Source organism: Stegostoma tigrinum, chromosome 18, assembly GCF_030684315.1.
Source record: "Stegostoma tigrinum isolate sSteTig4 chromosome 18, sSteTig4.hap1, whole genome shotgun sequence".
Taxonomy (NCBI): domain Eukaryota; kingdom Metazoa; phylum Chordata; class Chondrichthyes; order Orectolobiformes; family Stegostomatidae; genus Stegostoma; species Stegostoma tigrinum.
In genome coordinates, this window is record NC_081371.1 from 53,620,114 (window position 1) to 53,642,704 (window position 22,591).

At 40.8% G+C, this 22,591-nt stretch overlaps 1 protein-coding gene across 3 annotated transcripts in view; it reads left to right on the top strand.

Moving 5' to 3' along the window:
* LOC125460664 (chemokine-like protein TAFA-2) overlaps positions 1–22,591 on the top strand; it is a 270,791-nt gene that overhangs the window by 149,732 nt on the left and 98,468 nt on the right. For all 3 annotated transcript variants that reach the window (XR_007249305.2, XR_007249306.2, XM_048548345.2), the window contains exon 3: positions 1,004–1,086. Coding sequence is in view for 1 of the 3 variants with exons in the window: in XM_048548345.2 (XP_048404302.1) it covers positions 1,005–1,086 (82 nt within the window). In the remaining 2 variants the exon portion in view is untranslated. The remainder of the gene's footprint in view (positions 1–1,003; positions 1,087–22,591) is intronic.

Below are 22,591 nucleotides of genomic sequence, written 5' to 3' on the forward strand. Positions count from 1 at the left end.
CTACAGCATCATTTTTTGTACATAATTAATCTGAGTAGAATAACTGACTGGAGTTTCATTTCAGATAACAAAGGCTGATTAATGAGCTCCTCTGACACTATGGGTGTTATATATCGGGGAAAATTGAAATCACTTGGCAGTGCATGTGTTAGGTTTCTTAGCTGAAGGAAGCCTGCTTATTCCTGAGCTACAAATAAGACATGCTTAATGAGAAACGCCACTTCTCCCTTGAGCTTGCTTTCCATTAAATGCCTGGTTCCAGTTTCCACCTGCTGAGATATGTGCTTCATAAGCCTGTTCATGCTGAAGTATTTGAAGGAAAAGAGGTCACATTTGTTCAGATACAATTCAATGAGACCAGCTATAACCTTTCCTAAACCTGCTATCTTCTGGATGTAGCAAGCCTTCCAGAATTGTGCCTGTCTGACAGCTTATATCATAGAATCATACAATACAGAAGAGGCCCTTCGGCCCATCGAATAATACAGTACTACCTACACTCAGAGATAATGGGAACTGCAGATGCTGGAGAATCCGAGACAACAAAGTGTGGAGCTGGATGAACACAGCAGGCCAAGCAGCATCTTAGGAGCACAAAAGCTGACATTTCAGGCCTAGATCCTTCATCAAAAAAGGGGGATGGGGAGAGGATTCTGAAATAAGTAGGGAGAGAGGGGGAGGCAGTGGGAGAGAGATCCCACTTTCCTACACTAAGATCATAGCCTTGAATGTTACGACAAGTGTTCAGTTATAAATGAATGAAATGATCATTACTCTAGAAGTCAATAATTTCAGGAGTTGATAGCTGACAGTTTATTGCTTTGCCATTGGACTAAAATTATGAAATGTCAGGGAATCATAAGGTTTACAATTGTGCACCATTATACTTCATCACTTGTCATTGTTGAATGACTTTTAATTTATTGTGAATTGATTATTTGTTATAGTATATCCCAAAAGATATAGCCAACTGTAAACAATGATCTCTTGTTCTTTTTAATAGGATGGTTAAAGGGACACTGCTACTTATCATATGTTTGATAACCCTTTGGGGAAAATTGCTATCAGCTGCAAACCATCATAAAGGTATGGATTGTTTCATACTGTCAACTTTTCTATGTTTCAACTGTATCAAGGTCAATTACCTGATCTCACAGTACTGTATTGTACTGCCAATTTCACAGATAGATGATGTACGTAATTGTGAGAAAAATAGATGGCACAATTTATTTTAATAAAGCTGAAATTTGTTATGAAATTAAGAATTTGTTCAGATGCCAGGAAAAAATCTTGATGGTATTGACCAAAATTAATTCACTTAAATCAACCTAATTAGTTTATTTTCCTTCCAGCCTAGGTGTTGAGAATCTAGAGCAATTAAAATAAAGGCTACAAATATATTAACTCAAATCCTGCCGGTTATGTTCCTAGTTTATATTTTGAACTCACTTATGGTTGTTAAATCTTTTAAAATGTTCATTCATGGGACGTGGGGATCGCTGGCTCGTCCTGCATTTATTTTCCATTCCCAATTGCTCTTTGAGAAAGTGGTGGTGAGCTGCCTTCCTGAATTACTGCAGCCCATGCATGGTGTAGGTGCCTAGCAACTATGTCTTTCTGAACTCAGCCAGTTTGATCAATACTGATGGAGCTACTCTTGGTAATGTGCATTCTAGGTCCCAATCAGAGTATATTCTCTGCCCTTAACACACAGTGCATCTTGCAAACGGTGTTCAATGTGAACAGCTGAATTATCCACTGAGGGAGAGTGATAGGTTGTATTCAGCAGGAAGCTTCCTTACCCATGTTTTGCCTGATGCCATGGGGTTGACAGTAAATGTTGAGCACTCCTAAGATAGTTCATTCCTAACTGTGTACTAGTGTGCTATCACTTCTGGTTGATGGGACAGGACACACCCAGAGATAGCAATGGTGTTCTCTGGGACATTTTGTGTATTATGTATGATTCCCTGAGAATAGTTATGGCAGGTTGTTGTTAAACTAGCCTGTGGGACAGACCTTTCAATTCTGGCACGCGTCCCCAGATGTTAGTAAGGAGGGCTTTGCAGGTTTGGTAGGGCTGTATCATTTCTGGTGCCTTATCCAGTCCTTGGTGGTCCATCAGATTTTGCTGTTGTTAGATACAGCTGAGTGGCTTGCTAGGTCATTTCAGAAAGCATTCAGGAGTCAATCACATTGCTGTGCAAACACAGAGAATGATGGAGAAACTCAGGTGGTCAGGCAGTATCTGTGGAGAAAAAAAAACAGTTAATGGTTCAACTCCGGTATGAGTCTTCTTTAAGCTCTTCGGTTGCTGTGCACCTGGAGTCACAGGTAGGCCAGACCAGGTGAGGGTGAGGGAGCAGGTTATAGAAATATTACATGGGAACTTCAAACCCATCATTCAATGTCAGTGTAAGACTCAGTAGAAAATATTATCACTGGTTCCATGCTCCCCATGGAAGAGGGACATAAGGAAATATCATTTAGACTGGAGTTTTTGAGTGCATGCCTACGAGCACATATATTTACACCCTTCAGTAAAAGGGGTTGACCATTGCAAAACTGGTGAGCAAACAAGCTAGATCCTGACTTCAACCCTCCAGCCATCAGGACTTTGTTGTTCACGTTTTTGGATTCAAAAAATATTGAAAAATGCATTATTGATTTGCCAGGAAGCACCCAGTCAGAAAGTCAATTTTCAAAGACCCTGTTGAAGATCAGAAAACGGCTCAAAGATGAAAAGTATCATAAATGATTGAAACATAACTCGTGAACCTTCCTTGTTTGATGTCGATCACTGCTTTCAGAAAGCAGTCAGGAGCCCCAGGAGTTTGTAGACTCGAGAGACAGATTTTAATACTTGTAGCACTGGGGCAGTCCATGGATTGAGAATTGGTGACAACTGCTGCCATTCAATGTATCTCCAACCATTGCATTTACTGGCTCAGAGCTCAGAGTCCCGGGTACTTTCACAATGGACATCCGGTCTCCAAGAAGTGCTGGTGTCTCAAATAGGCCAGCACTTCCCTTGGGCCAGAAGTGCCATCACTTTGCTCCAAACTCAACAGTGTCTTTTTGTCTCCATGAGTACGTGGAGTCATTGAGGGTGAATAGAGTTAGGATGCAGGTCAACCATGATCTGATATGGCGAGGTGATGGCCTAGTAGTACTACTTCTAGAACAGAGACCCACATAATGTTCTGGGGACCCGGGTTTGAATCCTGCCACGGCAGATAGTGGAATTTTAATTCAATAAAAATCTGGAATTAAATGTCTAATGATGACCATGAATTGTTGGGGAAAAACCCATCTGGTTTACAAATGTCCTTTAGGGAAGGAACTACCATCCTTACCTGGTCTGGCCTACATGTGGCTCCAGACCCACAGTAATGTGGGTTGGCTCTTATCCATCTTCTGCGATGGACAATAAATATCAGAGTATCCAGCAATGCTCTCATCCCATGAATAAAATAATTGAATGGTGGAATAGTCTTGGAGGGCTGAATGGCCTAGGTTGAGGTACGATAATATTATTGGTTGACTAATTTTATGCTTTGAAAGGAAGTCTTGAATTTGTGAGAGTGAATGTTAACTACACATTACAACATCTGCGGGGTGTATCTGCTGCCTTTCTTTCAAGTATCTGCAAAGTATGTTACCTTACGTGTCATTTTAAGTGAATTTGTAAGAAAGCGTTGGTCATGAACTTGGGCAATGCTTGTGACAGACATGTCGACTGAAGAGAAATTCTGATTGGGTTCACGTGATGTCGCTGTTTAATGGGAACACCCACAGGGGGTGCTGTTATTAGTTTTATTCATGTTGCACAGAGAACTCTTGAATAAACCTCATCAGAAGACGCAAGGCCCAGAGGAAAATTTAACCCATTTCTAAACCCAGATCCCAAATGAAATAATTATGAAGAAGCTCTCAAGTTTGAATAAACCAGCAATTGAAAAATCAAGAGAACATAAACATAGCTATTGGATCTTGTCAGCTTTGTAACCTTCTGATGGGGTACTACTGGGAGTTGAGGAACCTTGTCCTTTGCCATTGCATGTTGGGAAAACATAGGCTAAAGTCTTCACTGGGCAGCATAATTGCTTCATGTTTCTGAAGGAAAATATGAAGATCAATGCTTGGATGAGGAATAGCAAACTCACAGCATATACCTGGTCCGATTTCCCGTTAACTTAAAACAGGCTATATTCAACAAAAGGTTATTTGGATGCATTGCAGGCTGATAATCACGGCCACTAACAACAACCAGCGAGTTTTCACATCATTTGGAGCTGACATTTGTGACCGTAAACCTCATTTCAATTTCTCGACACTTCTTTGGTTGCTCTCTTCATGCGAATATTTTGAACATCCTTGTCTGGTGATATTTGATTGTACTCTCCATTGTTACATTCACTTCCAGCGCGCAGTTTTTTCCCTGGAAAAGATTTTGTCAGAAAATGGTTTTGATGACATGTTGTTTCACAAGCAGTCAACGGCTTATCGTCAAGGCGACAGGAGTTACATGGCTAGCATTAGTAAACAGTGATTGCTGCTCTAATTCATAAAACTTATCTTCCCTTTTCCGTGCGCTGATGTCCTGAGAATCCCATAGTGGTTTCCTTAACAATTTGTTTAAGTATTGTATCCTGTCCACATGTTGCTTACAGATTAAGCTGGAGGACTTAATTCTGTTAGGCCTGTATCCTCTGGAGTTTAGATGGGTCAGAGGAGACTCATTTAAAGCATAAGGTCCCGAGGGAATTTGACCAGATGGCCTTTATTCTTTATTCATTCACAGAATGAGCATGTCACTGGCTAGACAGCATTTATTGCCCATCCCTAATTGCCCAGAGGGCAGTTAAGAGTCAACCACGTTGCTGTAGGTCTGGAGTCACTTGTAGGCTGGACCAGGTAGCGATGGCAGTTTCAGAGATAATGGGAACTGCAGATGCTGGAGAATTCCAAGATAAAATGTGAGGCTGGATGAACACAGCAGGCCAAGCAGCATCTCAGGAGCACAAAAGCTGACGTTTCGGGCCTAGACCCTTCATCGGATGGCAGTTTCCTTCCCTAAAGGACATTAGTGAATCAGATGGGTTTTTCCAACAATTGTCAGTCGAGGTGGAAAGGATGTTTCCTCTTATGGGAGGGTCTAGAACTTATGGAGTCATAGTTTAATAATAAGGGGTTGCCTGTTTAAACAGATGAGGAAACATTTCTCTGGGAGGGTTGTGAGTCTTTGGAACTCCCTTTGTCTAAAGGCAGTGGATCCAGTATCTTCAATTGCTTTTTAGGCAGAAATAGATAGGTTCTGGATTACCAAGGGGATGAAAGATTATCAAAGATATGCAGGAATACAGAAAGACAAAAGCAATTTCATTGTTTATTGGTTTATCCTGGTTGTAAACACAAACACACAACTTTAAAAATCAAAATAATTGCAGTGAAGAGGTGTTTTGCTCAAATGATTCTGAAGTCAATGACACTGTACAATGAAGAAAGGATAAACAGGCCGGGCATGTACTTGTTGAAGTTTAGAAGAAGAAGAGAGGTGATCTTATTCAAGCATGAGATTCTGAACAGAATTGACAAAGTGGATCACAGAGTCACTGCAGTGCAGAAAGAGGCCATTCTCCCATTTGGCCTGACCGACCCTCCGAAGAGCACCTCATCCAGAGCCACCCCGCACGCTACAGGACAATGTTTAGTATGGTCAATCTACCTAAGCAGCACATCTTTGGAGTGTGAGAGGAAACCCACTCAGGCATGGGGTAAACATGTAAACTCTACCCAAGGCCAGAATCAAACCCAAGTCCCCGGTGCTATGAGGCAGCAGTACTAACCACTGTGTTACTGTGCTGCCCTGATGCTGCATGGGTATTTCACCTGATAGGAGATAGTAGAATTTGGGAATGCATTAATGTGAGGAAGACACAAGGATAGGCCATTCAGCCTGCTCAGACATTCAATAAGATCACACCTGATCTGATTTTAACCTCAATGCCACATTCCTGCATAACTGAGAAGGTCTCCTGGGGGCTGTTTTGTATGTTGGGGCTAATCCGATAGGGGGTGAGGTTGGGAAAGACAGTCAATTAGAGGAGCGCTCATTGTGAAGGAGGGAAAGGGCTGACTATAGGAGGGAGGGAGGTCAGTTGGAGGAAGAGAGAGGATCAGTAGACATGGTGAAAGTGTAATTACAGTGGGGGAGGAACGCAAATTTTTTGGGCTCAACCATGTCTTTCAGTTGCCATAACCTTGATCCCTTTACTTTCTAACTCCATCAGCCCTCATCACAGTCTAAGTCCTTCTAATTCTGATCATGTATTTCCTACTCCCTTTTCCCCAGAGGAGTGAGTGGAGGTTGATCGGGGTCATGAACAGGGTCCATTGGGGCAAGTGAATGTCAACAGGACCCAGATATTCTTTAATACAATGAACAACTGCAGACGCTGGAGATCTGAAACATAAACAGAAATTGCTGGAGAAACTCTTGCAGATCTAGTAACATCTGTGGGAAGATCACAGATTCAATGTTTCCGTGTTAATGGGCTCGAAATGTTAACTCTGCTTTTGTTAACAAAAACATTGACAAAAGAGGTTAAGTGGTCAATATGTTGTTGCTATTTCAGGAGCTTGCTTTGTGTAAATTGGCTGCCTCGTTTGCTAAATTGCAATAATGACTTCGCTTTAGTAACATTTGATCGGCTGTGAATTACTCAGGGAAGTCCTGGGTTTGTAAAAGGAAAGGCACTTCTTTTTATCCTTCAGCTCATAGCAGCAAAACATAAGTTCAGACCCAGAGCCATCAAGATGAACCTTCTGTCATAACAAAGTGTGGGGCTGGATGAACACAGCAGGCCAAGCAGCATCTTAGGAGCAGAAAAGCTGACGGTTCGGGCCGAGACCCTTCATGTCATGGTTGTTTGCAACTATGTGAGAATTTGATCAGGGGCGAATCAACATATTGTGGGTCATTCAGATCTGACAGAAAACAGAGAGATGAAATAAATCAGTTACACAGTGGGCATCGCTCATTTTACCTGAACTCAGATTAATATCTGTGTCATCCACCTATACCAACACGCAGGGGATTCTAATCCTGTGTTCAGTAGCAACAGCTCACTGCCCGTTGTTGAATAATGCAAAAGCACTTGACCACCATTTGAAGCCAATGTGCACACACAGTAAACAAAATGGAAAAGTTCTGACAGATCTGATTAAAAATAAATTCCTCTGGTGCTTTTTGCTGGTACTCGTGGGATTTATTAATATAAAGAACTCCATATTTTCAAGGTTGAAATGAATAATATTAAAATAGTATTAATATTCAGGAGGAGATGATGTTAAAATATTACTGGACTGGTAATCCAGAGGCCCATGGTTATGTTCTGGGGACAACGATTTGTACCCCATCATGTCAGCCAGTAGTGTTTAAAATTTGGTTAATAAAAATCTGGAATTGAAAGCAAGCCTCAGTTACGGTGATCGTGACAGTTGTAAAATGCTAACTGATCCACTAATACCCTTTGACACAGGAAATCTTGTCTACAGGTGACCCCAGGCCCCATCGCAATGTGAATGACTTAACTGATGTCTCAAAAGGCCAAGCAAGCCATTCAGTTCAAGGGTAGTGAGTGGTGGGCCACAAATGATAGCCTTGTCAGTGGTGCCTATGTCTCATCAAAAACTGAAATAAATTATATTCAATTATAGTACATTTTAGCCAATTGCCCATAACTACTTCCCATGAACCCATCTGCATATCTTTCTACACATCTCTCACTTTACCCACTTAAATTGATGCAATTGATGCGTTGTTTCTCTTTTTAACTTGGCCTCTTGTTTTTCTGACCTGTAGGCATGCAGTGTACAGCTGTAATATAACTTCTTTTTCTTCATTTCTCTCTTGTGTAACTAAAGGTTTATAGAACCCGTACAGTGTGGAAACAGGTCCTTCAGCCCAACAAGTTCACACCGACTCTCAGAGCACCCATCCAGACCCATTCCCCTATAACTCACATGATAATAACATGAACTTTAAGCCCTTCATCTTATACAACACCATTAAGTTCTTCCAGTTCAGAAAAAAACAATTGGGAACAACTGCCATTATTATATCTGTTCATGTACAGACCCTTAAACTAATATATCATCACATAGCTGAAGAGAAATCTTATTTGTTAAGAAATTGCATAAAAGGCAGGTCTATATAGCCTTATTTATGTCCCTTATTTTAGTTGTCTTTACTAGGTCACCCTTCAACCTCCTATGCTCCTATCTATTAGCCAGGGCAGCATGGTGGCTCAACAGTTAGCATTTTGGTGCCTCATGGTGCCAGGGATCCAGATCGATTCCCCCCTTGGGCAACTGTTTGTGTGGAGTTTGCATATTCTCCGTGTGTTTGCGTGGATTTCCTCCCACAGTCCAAAAATGTGCAGGTTAGGTGGATTGGTCGTGCTAACTTGCCCAGGGCATCCAGGGATTTGCAGCCTATTGTACAGAGGCACCGTTGTGTACCTAAGATAGTGCAGCATGTTGGTGACATTGTTATACAGTAAGTAATTTTGCAACTGAAATCGCTGTACCTTTGTACCATTATTATATCTGCTCATGTACAGACCCTTAAACAAATATATTATCACATGACTGAAGAGACAGGAAATCTTGTGTGTTAAGAAAACTCATACAAGCCAGGTCTATATACAGCTGCTGGGCTGAATCTGCCTTTGTACCTAAGATGGAGATGTAAATGACAACTTATAAAGTTTTCGCTGTACTCATTTGAATACACATGACAATAAAACTAATTCCATTCAATGTGTTACTGAATCCACATTTTGAATATTTCTGGATGTGGCAGTTTCCCCTGAATTCCCAATCTGACTTGTTAGAGACTGCCTTATATATACGAACTCAAGTTTGACACTCATCACAACTGGAAACATCTTGATGTCCACACTTTCAAACCTCTTCGTAAAATTAAGGATCTCTACCTGGCCGCCCGTATTGCTTCTCTTCTCGAAGTGAAAGAGGCTCAGCCTGATTTGCCTTCTCTGTTTCTTTTTCTGCTGTTCACTGTGCAGTAAAATAGGTGGCAGTCAGGCTGCATTCTATGCAGCTGCATTTAAAAAAATGTTACACAGAAAATGCAGAAAATGAAATGATAACAAAACAATCAGCAACTTATGGGATTCAGATACCCAGGAGGCTTCGTTGTGTTCAGTGATGTCTACTGTTTTAAACATATTTTACGAAATATAAGCATATATTTTAAACTGAATGCTGAGGCTTGAGATTCCCTTTTAGGTGAATTACAGGAGCATTTCTCCTTCCTTTTTAAGTAATGAGTCACTAATGAAATTGCGTTTGTCATGAATCACACCTTTTCAAAAACTGCTTACTTCCACAGTTGAAGTTAATTACAGGAGAAAAGGAGACACTCTCCTGCTTTTCATTAAGGCATAATTTCAAACCTATTGATCAGTTCCTGCACCTATGCTAGTGTCACCATGAACTGCAGTTTTTCATTCGATTCATGTCCTTATAGCATACCAGGAGCTGGTGTAGGGATGTTCGCATTCACTAACAGATCATTAATGGGTGACAAGTGGCAAGGCATCAAAAGAATCTGTCACACAGAAAAACAGAAAGTGCTGGAGAAACTTGGCAGGTCTGGCAGCATCTGTGGAGAGGAAACAGAGTTAGCGTTTCGAATCCAGTGGCCCTTCTTTGGAACGGATTGCAGCTGGGGAAATTTGGTATTATACAAAAGAATCTGTGCCCAGTGTATTCTTTAGAACATAGAACAGTACAGCACAGAACAGGCCCTTCAGCCCACAATGTTGTGCCGACCATTGATCCTCATGTATGCACCCTCAAATTTCTTTCTGTCATCCTTGCTTACAAATGTCTTTGGAATTGCAAGAAGATGTCCAGGACTGTCAAGTGGGGCTATCTCCAAGTAGGTGGTACTGGTGCGAAGGTATTCAAACAATTCTCTTCACTAGCAAGGTAGGCGCTGGTGAGTGTTCTACATTTTAATGGAACTGGTGGACCTGCAATGTTAGAAGCGAACTTTAATAGTAAGTGTTTGTCCTACAGTTTGAGGTCTCCTGATTATGCATTACCAGTGAGTGATTAACAGAAGCTGAGGGTTAAGGTCTTGAAAACCGCAAGGCAAGTTCGGCCCACCAGCTGTAAAATCATAGAATCCCTATAGTATGGAAGCAGGTCATTCAGCCCATCATTTAGCACACATTGAAAATGCGAACAGCATCCACCAGATCCCTGTAACCCTGCATTTCCCATGGTTAACCTACCGTAGCCTGCAAATCCCTGGATGCGCTGGGCAATTTAGAGTGACCAATCCACCTAACCTGCACATTTTTGGACTGTGGTTGGAAATCCATGCAGGCACAGGGAGAACGTGCAATCTCCACACAAACAGTTGCTCAAGGGGTGGAGTCAAATCTGGATGCCTGGCACTATGAGGCGCCAATGATAACCACTGAGCCACTGTGCTGCCCTGGCTTATCAGTTGCAACATAAGAGGTTGAGGGCTGACCTTATAAAAGTTTATAAAATGAAGGGGCATAGATAAAGCTATATAGATCTGCCTTTTATGGGATTTCTTAACAAACAAGATTTCCTTTCTTTTCAGTTATGTGATAATGTATTAGTTTAAAGGTCTGTACATGAACAAATAGAATAATGATTGTTGTTCCCAAGTGTTTTTTTCTGAACTGGAAGAACTTAATGGTGTAGCATAAGATGAAGTTGATGTTACATGGGCTAATGCATCCTGGTGATGTTATGCATACTTTGTGGGTGGAGATGAGGAGTTCACTAGTTTTTGAAGGGGGCAGATATTTGTATCAGTTCCCGATTGTCCCAGGCATTATACCTGGCCATCTATAGTTGTAATTATTGTGATCATGCTAAAAACTGGACCTCATCCGACGATAGCTTACCATTGTGTATTCTGTATCGTTAATCGCTAAATAGGTGCGAGACAAAGCAAAGACTGGAGCCATAGAATATTACAGCACGAAACAGACCCTTTGGTCCAACTTGTCAACGCCAACCATTTCCCAAATTAAGCTAGTCCCACTGGCTGCGTTTGGCCCATCTCCCTGTAAAAATTTCCTATTCTTGTGCCTATCCAAATGTAATTTAAATGTTGTAACTGTACCAGCATCTAACACTTAATCTGGCAGTTCATCCCACACATGAACCACCCTGTGTGTGAAAAGGTTGCCTCACAGCTTACTACTAAATCTTTCCCCACTCACCTTAAAACTGTGCCCCCTAGTTTTGAAGTCCCATACCCTCAGGAAAAGGTCTTTGCTATTCATCATATCTATGCCCCTCATTTTCATAAACCTCTAAAGGTCACCCTTCAATCTCTTGTGCTCCGGTGAAAAAAGACCCAGCCGAGCCAACTTCTCCTTATGGCTCAAACCCTCTAGTCCTGGAAACATCCTGGTACATTTTTTCTGAACCTTGTCCAATTTAATAATATTCTTCCTACAGCAGGGCAAACAGAATTGTGTACAGTATGCCAAAAATGGCCACATCAACATCCTGTACAACCTCAACACGACATCCCAATTCCTATACTTAATGGTCTGAGCAATGAAAGGAAGTATGCTAAACACCTACTTAATCGCCCTGTCTACCTGTGACACAACTTTCAAAGAACTATGTAACTGAACACCTAGGTCTCTCTCTTTGCCAACACTTCCCAAAGCCCTACCACTAACTGTACAAGTCCTACCCTAGTTTGTTTTAGCAAAATGCAATGCTTTGCATTGACCCTAAGATGAAGAAGGATTGGTGGCAGCAAACTATCTCAAACAATGCTTACTCAGCAGCACAAAGGACAGAGATGGCATATACCACAAGGCATTTTAGAAAATATCACAAATAGAGGAAAAGTTTAGGGAAAAGAAGGTAATTTCATGGGCAAAGAATATTTTGAAATAAGAGCAACAGACCTTCATATATACTATGATATATTTTATGCAGCAATAAATGCATTTGCATAAAATATGTTTACAACAAGGTACATCATAATACGAGGCAATTGTCCAGCTTCAGAAAACCATATGGTGGCAAATATTGATACAAAACCTTTGAATCTCGAGCAAATTTTTACTTTTACCCCATTTGAATGTTTATTAGTTAATTGTTCTAGTACAAATAAACTATTATTTTCAACATTTCCTGCGTGTTCAGAAGGTCCTTAAGATTTACTAAGCTGCTCTCTGCCTGCTCTGAGCATTTCCACCTTTTTAAAACACAGCTACAATGCCCAGTGATTGAAGGTTTACCAAGTGTTCCAATTAGTTGCACTGCAGGGGTCCTCTTTATTCAGCGAGGTCAGTAATCAGCCCAGACAGGGGCTGTTCATTTGTTTCCATTTGTGGCTGAGAAGGGAAATTTCACGTTAATAACTCCACATCTGTGTGTGAATGTTCTTAAAATTAACAACAAAACCAAATTGCTACTATCTCTGCAGATGAATTAATTACTTCTGCTAGTAGAAGTAGTAAAAAAAAATTGTGCTTCTCACCGTCAGCGGAGAAACATCTGACATTCAGCTGCTATTGCAAATGCAGTTGTGCAGTGCGCTTCTGGCGCAATGGTAGTGTTTCTACCTCTAAGCTAGCGGTCTTGGTTCAAGACCTGCCTGCTCCTGCGACATGCTGATTAAAATTACCCACCTGTACTTGGCACTCTGCTTCTGGGCAACCCCAGAATGCACAACATTGCTCTTAGATGTCATTAAGTGGTTCGAAGACAAACACTGAGCCACCAGCTACACTCCCAGTCTTCTCTAACACACAAGGGTTAGCACACCATCTTGAAATGCAAGAAGGAGCAAGCCTGGCTTTTTCTTTGTGCACCAATCATCGTAATCTAAGATCACCATAATCTTGGGAAATTCCTCTTCAAAATTGAGTGATACTATCAAAACAGTGAGCATTTCAAGGACACACCCTTGATAGAAAATTTTTTTTAAACATTTCTTATTTCCTTGTTTCTTCTGGTGTCTTTAAGTTGGCATGAATTGGAAACTTAATGTTACCTCAGAGATAATAAATATAAACATATTCTATGAAAACTAACTGAGTGACGTCTAAGTAGTAAATTACAGAATCCCTATAGTATGGAAGCAGGTCATTTGGCCTAATAAGTCCACACCAACTCTCTGAAGAGCATCTCACCCAGACTCTCACACTCCTATGCCATCCCTGTACACCTGCATTTCTCTTGGCTAACATACCTAGCCTGTGCATCTTTGGATTGTTGGAGGAAATCAGAGCAGGTACAGGGTGAACGTGTAAACTCCATACAGACGGCCCCCCCCAAGGCTGGAATTGAACCCAGGCCTCTAGCACTGTGTACTAATACCTGAGATAATGGGAATTGCAGATGCTGGAGAATCCAAGATAACAAAATGTGGAGCTGGATGAACACAGCAGGCCAAGCAGCATCTTAGGAGCACAAAAGCTGACGTTTTGGGCCTAGACCCTTCAACAGAAATGGGGGATGGGGAGAGGATTCTGAAATAATTAGGGAGAGAGGGGGAGGCGGACTGAAGATGGATAGAGGAGTACTAATACCTGAGCCATTCCAAGAAAGTGAGGGAGATAAAGAAAGGAACAGTAACCAAGTGAGCATGGTGCAATGTTCATAAGGTTAGGGTGCTCCTTTCAGGTCCCTGCAAAACAGAAGTGCACACAGCAAAGGTTTTCTTCAACTTGCTTCATTCATTGTGGAATTTGGAATGCATCTGATTATTGATATTTCACCTCCCATAGGAGCACAGTAAAAATTCATTATTTACATCAATGTTGGAAGGTAATCAATATCTTCCGCTTCCCTAAGCCAACTGTTCAATTGATTTATTTGTCATGGGTGGATGGAAGATTAAAATTTGTTTCCAATTTTTGCAGGAAAGGTGTAGAAGACCTTAGTTGACTGTAATTTGCTCTGTTGCCAGCCTTGGTGATAGCTTCACCCGATGAAGAGAACAAGCACTTCTGAACCAGTAGGCTGTGACTCTGGGACATAAGAGCTCCTAGTCCGCTCTGATATTTTAGCGTAGTGTTGAGGCAGTGCTTCATTTCTGGAGGTGAAGTTCTCTGGATGTGATATTGGCAGAGTCCCCTTCAGCTTGTCAGAAAGATGTTACGGGACACCATGGAACTGGCTGAAGAAAGGCTGGGAGGTCATCCGACATTCTAGCCAGCAAAACTCCACAACCAAAGCAACGAAATAAACTGGTCATTCCCCTTCAGACATTAATGAAATCTTGTCTGGAAGTGCTTTGACCTTCCTGGGAGATAATAACAAAGCGCAATACAAGAACAAAAACTTTGTTGCCATTTTATTCATGTTCTATTTACATTCCTCATATATCTTGAAATACACCTGAGCTACATGTGATAGTCAGCTCCAATCTCCAGCAATACAATTTATGTGGTGCTTGTTGACTCCTTATGTGTGTTTTCAGTTTTCTTACTGTGCCTGAGAGAAATGAGATTGGAGACATAGGGAAACAAAATTTCCCAGCAGTAAAAACCTGTCAAACAGATGAGGGAATGAATGTGTCAGTTGTTCTAGAGCTCCACCCTGAGGTATGTTAAGTTATCATAGTCTTACCAGACCGTAGAGCTGCTTTGTCATTAGAGAGAGATGGCTGGTGGTGATTTAACCTGAGGACCACCATACCTCAGGCGAGGGGAAAGCTTGAGAAGGAGAGTCCTTCATGGTAAACTCAGCCAGTGTGGGAATCATCAGTCAACTTACCTAAACTGAAGGCAAGTCCGTGCGGTAAGTGCCATTCACAAGGTTTACTGTCTTTTTCCTTCTAGATTGGGACATTCTCACCAGTGAAGTTATTACATTTGGACAGATGCTTTAATTTTAACCTAGCAATTGGTCCACACTGGGGGACATTTATTAGTTCTGAGCATATGAGAACAATATTGTTGCATACCAGGAACCATAGTTTGTAAAGGTATTGCGCCAAATATTGGTCCACATGTGCCAAGCATTTCAGAAGGAGCTCCCACACAGTCAGTGAAGTTAAAAATTGAAGGTAAGTGACTTGGTTCTAAGTATTGATACCCCCTCTTGCACACTCAAAAGATACAGCTTTTACAGAGAACTGGGAACAAACTGCCTTCTCAGCAAAGGAAGGTATATTTTCACATCAAATGGACTGAGCTTGCAATGGAAACGGAGAGAAAATAACAATGCAGATTGCATTTTCCTCTGTGTGTAAGGTTGTAAATGAAAATATTTTTTGAAACCATTAAAGTTATCTTCACTTTCGAGCTCAAAATTCTGCCAAGCCATTTTTGGTGCACTGCTTGTAACTTTGGGATGTGTAACTTTTCACACAGCCATTAGCTCAAAGTAAATGCACTAACTTCAATAACACATAATTATTTTTACACCAATGACTTGTCCAATGGGTATAAACCTGCATATTCAGTAGATTGAAATCCCTATGAAATTTGCAGTAACCAAAATGTTTAGCACACTGCCATCCATTTTCTAATTTATCCAATTTTTAGTGAAAATTGGATTAATGAAGATTATTGCAGTTTATAAATGACACCATTTTATCACAGCGTTAGTAATACCCTCACAACAAATGTGCCAGCTGGAAATATGTCAATTTATATTTAGGAATGCATCTGTATGTATAAAAAAAATCATTATGGATTCTATTCGAATCCACATGTCTCCATTGCTTGATAGAAAATGAATTCCTGGCACACAAAAGCTTCTCCTCCCATTGCCCCCCACCAAACCTTTGATTGATTTTTTTCAAACGTTGCTAGCCTGGGTTTTTTTATGAGTGGGTCAGTGTTTGACAGCTTGTAGCCCCTTTCTTTGAGTAGGATTGCGATTCGATGCCAATTTTCTAGAGCCATCTGATTGATGAAGACCTTTGGTGACTCTGTTTCCTTGTTGACATTTGGTTAAATGTAGTCATTTATCATCAATGCTACAACATAACTTCTGTACGTTCCCTACCCCAGATACCAGCGTCTTTTATTTATACATTAGTCATTTTGATGGAAGGCAAATTCCACAAAGTGAACTGCAACAGAGACATGTAAATAAAGCCCAAAAATATAATCACTATATATGTCAAACCTTTACATGTGTGGAATAATAACATTCTTGCAGGAAACCTACCAAAATGACAGATTCAATAAAATGTTCCTTTTTCCAATCTGAGTTTTACTAACCTTTTTATTAACTTTGTAGCTTTCTTGCCAAATTTGAACATACAGAAGTAAAAAATCCATTCAATGCCATGAACACGATAATACTTCAGAAATGGCCATTATCTCAAATATTTCAGGCTACATCATCATTGTTTGACCTTTCTATCATGGTTTTAACAGTGTCATCTGAGCTCTGCAATAGTGCTCTTATATCTGAGTCAGAAGGCTATTGGTCCAAGCCCCACTCCAGGACTTCAGCACGCATCATCAAAGTTGATACTTCTGTTCTGTGCTGTGGACGCAAGGCATTGTCAGAACGTCTGCCTCTCAGACTATGATGTGAAACCAGTCTGTTTGTTCAGAGTGGCCGTGTGATATGGCACATTCTTGTTTTGAAGCAAAGCACAGCACAGCTACCCATGTATTCATTCATCTCTGAACCAACATCACCAAAATGCATTTGCTGCAATTCAGCTCATTGCTGTTTGCGGAGAACTTGCTGTGTGCAATTCGATTGCTATGTTCCCCTGCTTAACTATACTTCAAAAATAATTATTTGGCTGGGAAGCATGTCTTCTTTAAGTTCCACATACTAGCTGGGAATAAGAATATATGGTGTGATGGCAGAAATAGACCATTCAGTCTGATGCACCATTCAGCTGAGATCATGGGTGATCTGATAATCCTCAGATCAACATTTCTACCTTTTCCAATAACCCATGACTCCCTCCTTGAATAAAAGTTTATCTCGGTCTTGAATATACTTAATGACCCGTTTTCAATTGCCCTCTGACAGCAGGATTTCCTCCACATTCTCTGTCTTAAATGTGAAATTCTTTATTTTGAAATTTTGCTTTCAGGTTTTTGACTCTCCACAAGGTGAAAGGCCCTTTCCATACCTGTCGAGTCCCCTAAGAATCTTACATGTTTGAACAAGATCACCTCATTCTTCCAAATTCCAGTGAATAGACGCTTCACCTACTTCTCATAAGGCAGTTTCTCCATGCCTGGTATCAGTCTAGTGAACTAGTATTGGACTGTCTTTTCTTGTTTTTTTTTGGGACAAATGGCCCAAAGCCGTTTGCAGTATTCCAGCTGTGGTCCTACTGGTACCTTGTGTAGTTTCAGTGAAATTTTCCTGCTTTTACACTCCATTCCCTTTGAAATGGAGGTCAGCATTCCAATTGCCTTCCCTAATACTCATTGAACTTAAATGCTAGTATTTTGTGATGTCATGGATGAGGACTTCCGAATCCTCTGTTCTGTAGCTTACTCTATTTAAATAATATTCAGATCCTCTCTTCTTACTACCAAAATGCATAACCTTACTACGTCTCACACTACATTCCATCTGCCAGGTTTTTGGCTACTCGCTTAACCTGTTTGCAGACACTTTCTGTCATCCTCGCCACTTGTCTTTCATACCTACTTTTGTGTCATCTGCATACAGTAGTTATCCCATTTATTTTGTCTGGAAGGTCAGATCCAGTCGGGTACTTTTTTAGACCGAAGTTATACATGCCACTGTGAGATTGCTGCTGGGATAGATTTGGTCACGCATTTCATCTTCAGGAATATAAGCCAACTTAGTGGATGCCTGGGAAAGCACAATTACAAAAGCGCGACTCCTTCCCACTACTTTGCACGAATTGATCATAGTTTCTCCTAATTTCTGTCTTGCCAAAGAAAAGAAAAAAACAAAAATCACAGGACGCTTGAAACATGTAAGATGCAAGAATGAAAAGTTGAAGAGAAACTATCGGTAAATTAATAAGGCCACGCAAAAGTACGGAAGGAAGGATTAGGTCATAAAAACAAAAAACAAAAAACAAAAATGCCAAACTGAAGTAAGGATAACATGGTGTAACTATGCATGAGAAACAAATCAAAAGGACTAAAATGTCGAAAGGAAAATTTGCGGGTAAACATAAGGGAAAGAAATTAATCAGATTTAAGGATTTCAGATGAAGATAAAGGTTATTCAACACGACATGTTATAGAGTCATAGAGCTGAACAGCGCGGAAACAGACCCTTTGGTTCAATTCATTCATGCTGACCAGATATCCCAAATTAATCTAGCACCATTTGCCAGCATTTAGCCCATATTCCTCTAAACCCTCCCTATTCATATATCCACCCAAATGCCTTTTAAATGTTACAATTGTAACAGCCTCCATCACTTCCTCTGGCAGCTCATTTCATATACGCACCACTCTCTGTGTGAAAAAGATACCCCTTAGATCCCTTTTAAATCTTACCCCTCTGAACTTAAACCTATGTCTCTAGGTTTGGACTCTGCTACCTTGGAGAAAAGACTTTGGCTAATCACTCTCTTTGTGCCTCTCATGTTTTTAGAAACCTCTATAAGGTCACCCCTCAGCCTCTAACGCGCCAGTGAAAATAGCCCCAGCCTATTCAACCTCCGCCTGCAGCTCAAACCCTCCAAACCTGGCAACATCTTTGTAAATCTTTCTGAACCCTTTCAAGTTTCACAACATCCTTCCTACCTCAGTGAGACCAGAATTGAATGCAGTATTCCAAAAGTGGCCGAAGTAAAGTCCTCATAGTAAGAACAGCTGACGCTGGAGTCTGAGATAACAGTGTGGAGCTGGAGGAACACAGCAGGCCAGGCAGCATCAGAGGAACAGGAAAGCTGATGTTTTGGGTCAGGATCCTTCTTCAGAAATCTTTCTGAGCCTTTCTTCTTCTGAAAAAGTGTCCCAACCTGAAACATAAGCTTTCTTGCTCCTCTGATGCTGCCTGGCCTGCTGTGTTCCTCCAGCTCCACACTGTTATCTGAGGCACTACTTAGATGTGACTTGTTCTTTCTTTTGCAATACCTTTTTATACTTCACTCACCTTCCTTGGTCATGTATTCTTTCACCGAATGCCCTTTGCATGTTGTCGCTCCAAGTGACTCCTCTTCTTACTGTTAACTTCTTAATTCTTTTTCGACTTTGAACTTTTACCATCCTGAACAATTTGCCTGGATCAATACTCAGAATGCCCTTCGCAGTCCCAGAAATGTCAATCTAACATCCTTGGAGTCCCCTTGTTTTGACAAATTGCTGCTCATTAATGTAGAGATACTGGGAACTGCAGATGCTGGAGAATCCAAGATAACGAAGTGTGGAGCTAGATGAACACAGCAGGCCCAGCAGCATCTCAGGAGCACAAAAGCTGACGTTTCGGGCCTAGACCCTTCATCAGAGAGGGTCTGATGACGGGCCTAGGCCCGAAACGTCAACTTTTGTGCTCCTGAGATGCTGCTTGGCCTGCTGTGTTCATCCAGCTTCGCACTTTGTTAGCTCATTAATGGAGATTTCTTTTCACAGAGAAATTAGATTTCTCTTGCATCAGAGTAAATAAGAACAGGGGGCGCTGGAGACAGTAATAAGGTAAATGATTCCTGATAGAAAGGATGGAGTGAGGGTAAGAGTGAAGGAAGGAAAGGACAAACTTGCTGCTGAGTCTGTAGAACATGTCTTTGAAATTTCTCAGCAAAAGAATTTATTGAAATGCAATATGCGTTGTTATGGTAACAAAGGTGACAGCCGTTTTACACAAAATTGCAAAGTAAACAACACCCAATAAAAAAGATAAATGCAAATGAAGAAAAAGAAGGCAAGAAATGAAAGCAAACATACACCAAAAAATGCCAAAGACTGGATAGCAAACATGACAATCCTGTGTAGGGAGACTGGGCAAACTGGGCCTGAATTCTTTGGAGTTTTGAAGAACGAGAGGCGGTCTAATTGAATCTACAAAAGAAAGGGACAGACAAAATAGGTGCAAGTAAAGTGTTTCCCCTGTTTGGCGAGTCTAGAACCGAGGTTGCGGGCGGGGATGCGGTTGAGGGGGGGGGGGCACACTTTAAAAATAAAGGGGATACCATTTACGTCCGGCATCTGGAGAATTATTTCATTCAGAGGTTTGGAATTTTCTACCATAGAGAGGCGTAGAGACCCATGCTTTCGGTATGTTTAAGGTAGAGATTGTTAAATTTCTGATTGCCTGTGGCACACATGGTTACAGGAACAGGGTCGGTTAAAGACATTGAAGTGTCTGTTCCGCCACAATTGTATTGAATGGCAGGGCAAGTTCAATGGGCTGAATGGCCAACTCTTGTTCCAATGGTGTTGAGGAATCATTTTGATGTTGGGAAGGGCAAGTCATAAAGTGTTGTTTCAAGATGGCACCAAACAGTGGGGACACTTTGGACTTGACACGCAGAAAAACATGAGTATTTTTTCATGCACGCAACAATAAAGCTTAATCTAAATGTTGCTTATTGTTTAATTTTACCAATACAATAGCATAATTTCACACATAGATAACACCTCTCCAGATCATATTTGATTAAGTTTTTGTTCATTCTACAAGGTGTGACACCTCCATAACATTTTCATGGCCTAAAATTAAACATTTTCAGAGGTTTGGCAGGATTTATGGTCTGAAAAGTGACACTTTGTTTTGTCCACTGTTATGTTGAAACTCTTTTAAGAGTTCCCGTTATGCAAACAATTCCAAAAATACAAAGCCAGGGAAGCATTACTAATTCCTAGAGCCTATTGGTTGTGAATATAAATTCCTATGTTATATAAAAACTTCAATGTCAAGTGAGCTGTTCAAACATGTTAAAACTGTTCTGTTAAAATGTTAAAAGCTTTAACTATAGTTATCACTTGAACGATAAAAAGATGAAACACCTACTACAGCAAGCCAACCACATTTTTAATATTCTGGCAACGAACTGCGCTCTTATTAAAATCATGCTTCTAATAACCAGGGATCATGGCTTTATTTGTTATGTGTCACTGTTCACATATAATCTGCACCCATTCCCTGTAGTCATTGAACCTCTGCTAGAAAATGCAGTCTTGAGCAGATTGTCAAGTTAGAGATGGTGCTGCCGAATAAGTCAGATAAAGTAGAATTGTGGAATTGCAGGTAAAGCCTTTGCTGAAAACGTATGTGTAATCTTTATACATAAAACGTGACTGGTATCTGTCTATATTGAATAATAGTTAAGGAGGCAGATACATTCTTGTCAGGAAAGGGAATCAAAGGGTTCAGGGAGCAGGTGGAACGTGGGATTCTTGACACCATCAGATCTTAAAGAAAGCAGGGCAGGCTTGATGGGACAAATGGCCTACCTCTGCTCCCAGTTTTTGTATTCAAGCAGAGTCATACTGGATTCGAAAAGTTAACTCTGTTTTTGTCTCCGCAGATGCTGCTAGACCTGCTGAGTTTCTCCAACATTCTCTGTGGTTGTTTCAGATTCCCGGTATCAACAGTAGCTTGATTCCATGTGATTGTTTGTATGTTTTGCTAGGACTCGATGTGATGTGCCTGAGAGAGCTAACTGATAGGAATAACTGGGGAACATAGAGAACATAAAAATAAAATCTGTGTCTGTATTGTTTCCTACTGCGCTTCTCAAGGAAATCAAAATGGTTTTAAATTTGTTCGGGAGATAAGGGCAGTTATGTTTCACAAATACCATTCAAAGAATTGTCTCCTTTCATTGGCATTGATCATGGGAAGTAATGTTGAGCAGGAGGGCAGCACAACTTATCTACTTTCTTTGAAGGAAGCTTTGGAAACTTCAGTATCTTCCTGAACAAGCAAATGCTGGTTTAGTAACATCTGAAGGAACAGGACCTCTGATAATGCATTACTTCTTCAATGTTGATCAGAAATACCAGCAAAGATTACATTGCCAAGATTCAGAACAGAAATTGAATTGACAAAACAAAAACAAAGTTGCTGGAAAAGCCCAGCAGGCACAGCAGCATCTGTGAAGGAGAAAACAGAGTTAACGTTTTGAGTCCAGTGACCCTTCCTCAGAAGGGTCTGGCTTCTGAGGAAGGGTGACCGGACCTGAATATTAACTCTGTTTTCTCCTTCACAGATGCTGCCAGACCTGCTGGGCTTTTCCAGCAACTTTGTTTTTGTTCCTGATTTATAGCATCTGCAATCCTTTTGGTTTGAATTGACAAAATCCTGATTCTCAAGTCTGCAAGCTACTAATTGTAGACAATGGCTCAGTCAGGTGTGTCTTTCCTCTCAGTCAAAAGGTTCTACTCCCACTTTGGATATTTGAGTGTCAAATCAATGCAGACATTGTAATACTGTGGTTGTGCTGCATTGTTGAAGATACCGTCTGCTCACATGAAACGTTAAACTATCATCTCTGGTAGGAGTAAATGATCCCATGATAAGGTATGAATAAGAGCCAGTGTGTTCCACCTGGTTTTGTAGTCAGTATATGTCTCTCAACTAATCACACTCAAAAAGACTGTATGCTCATTACGTCATTCCTGTA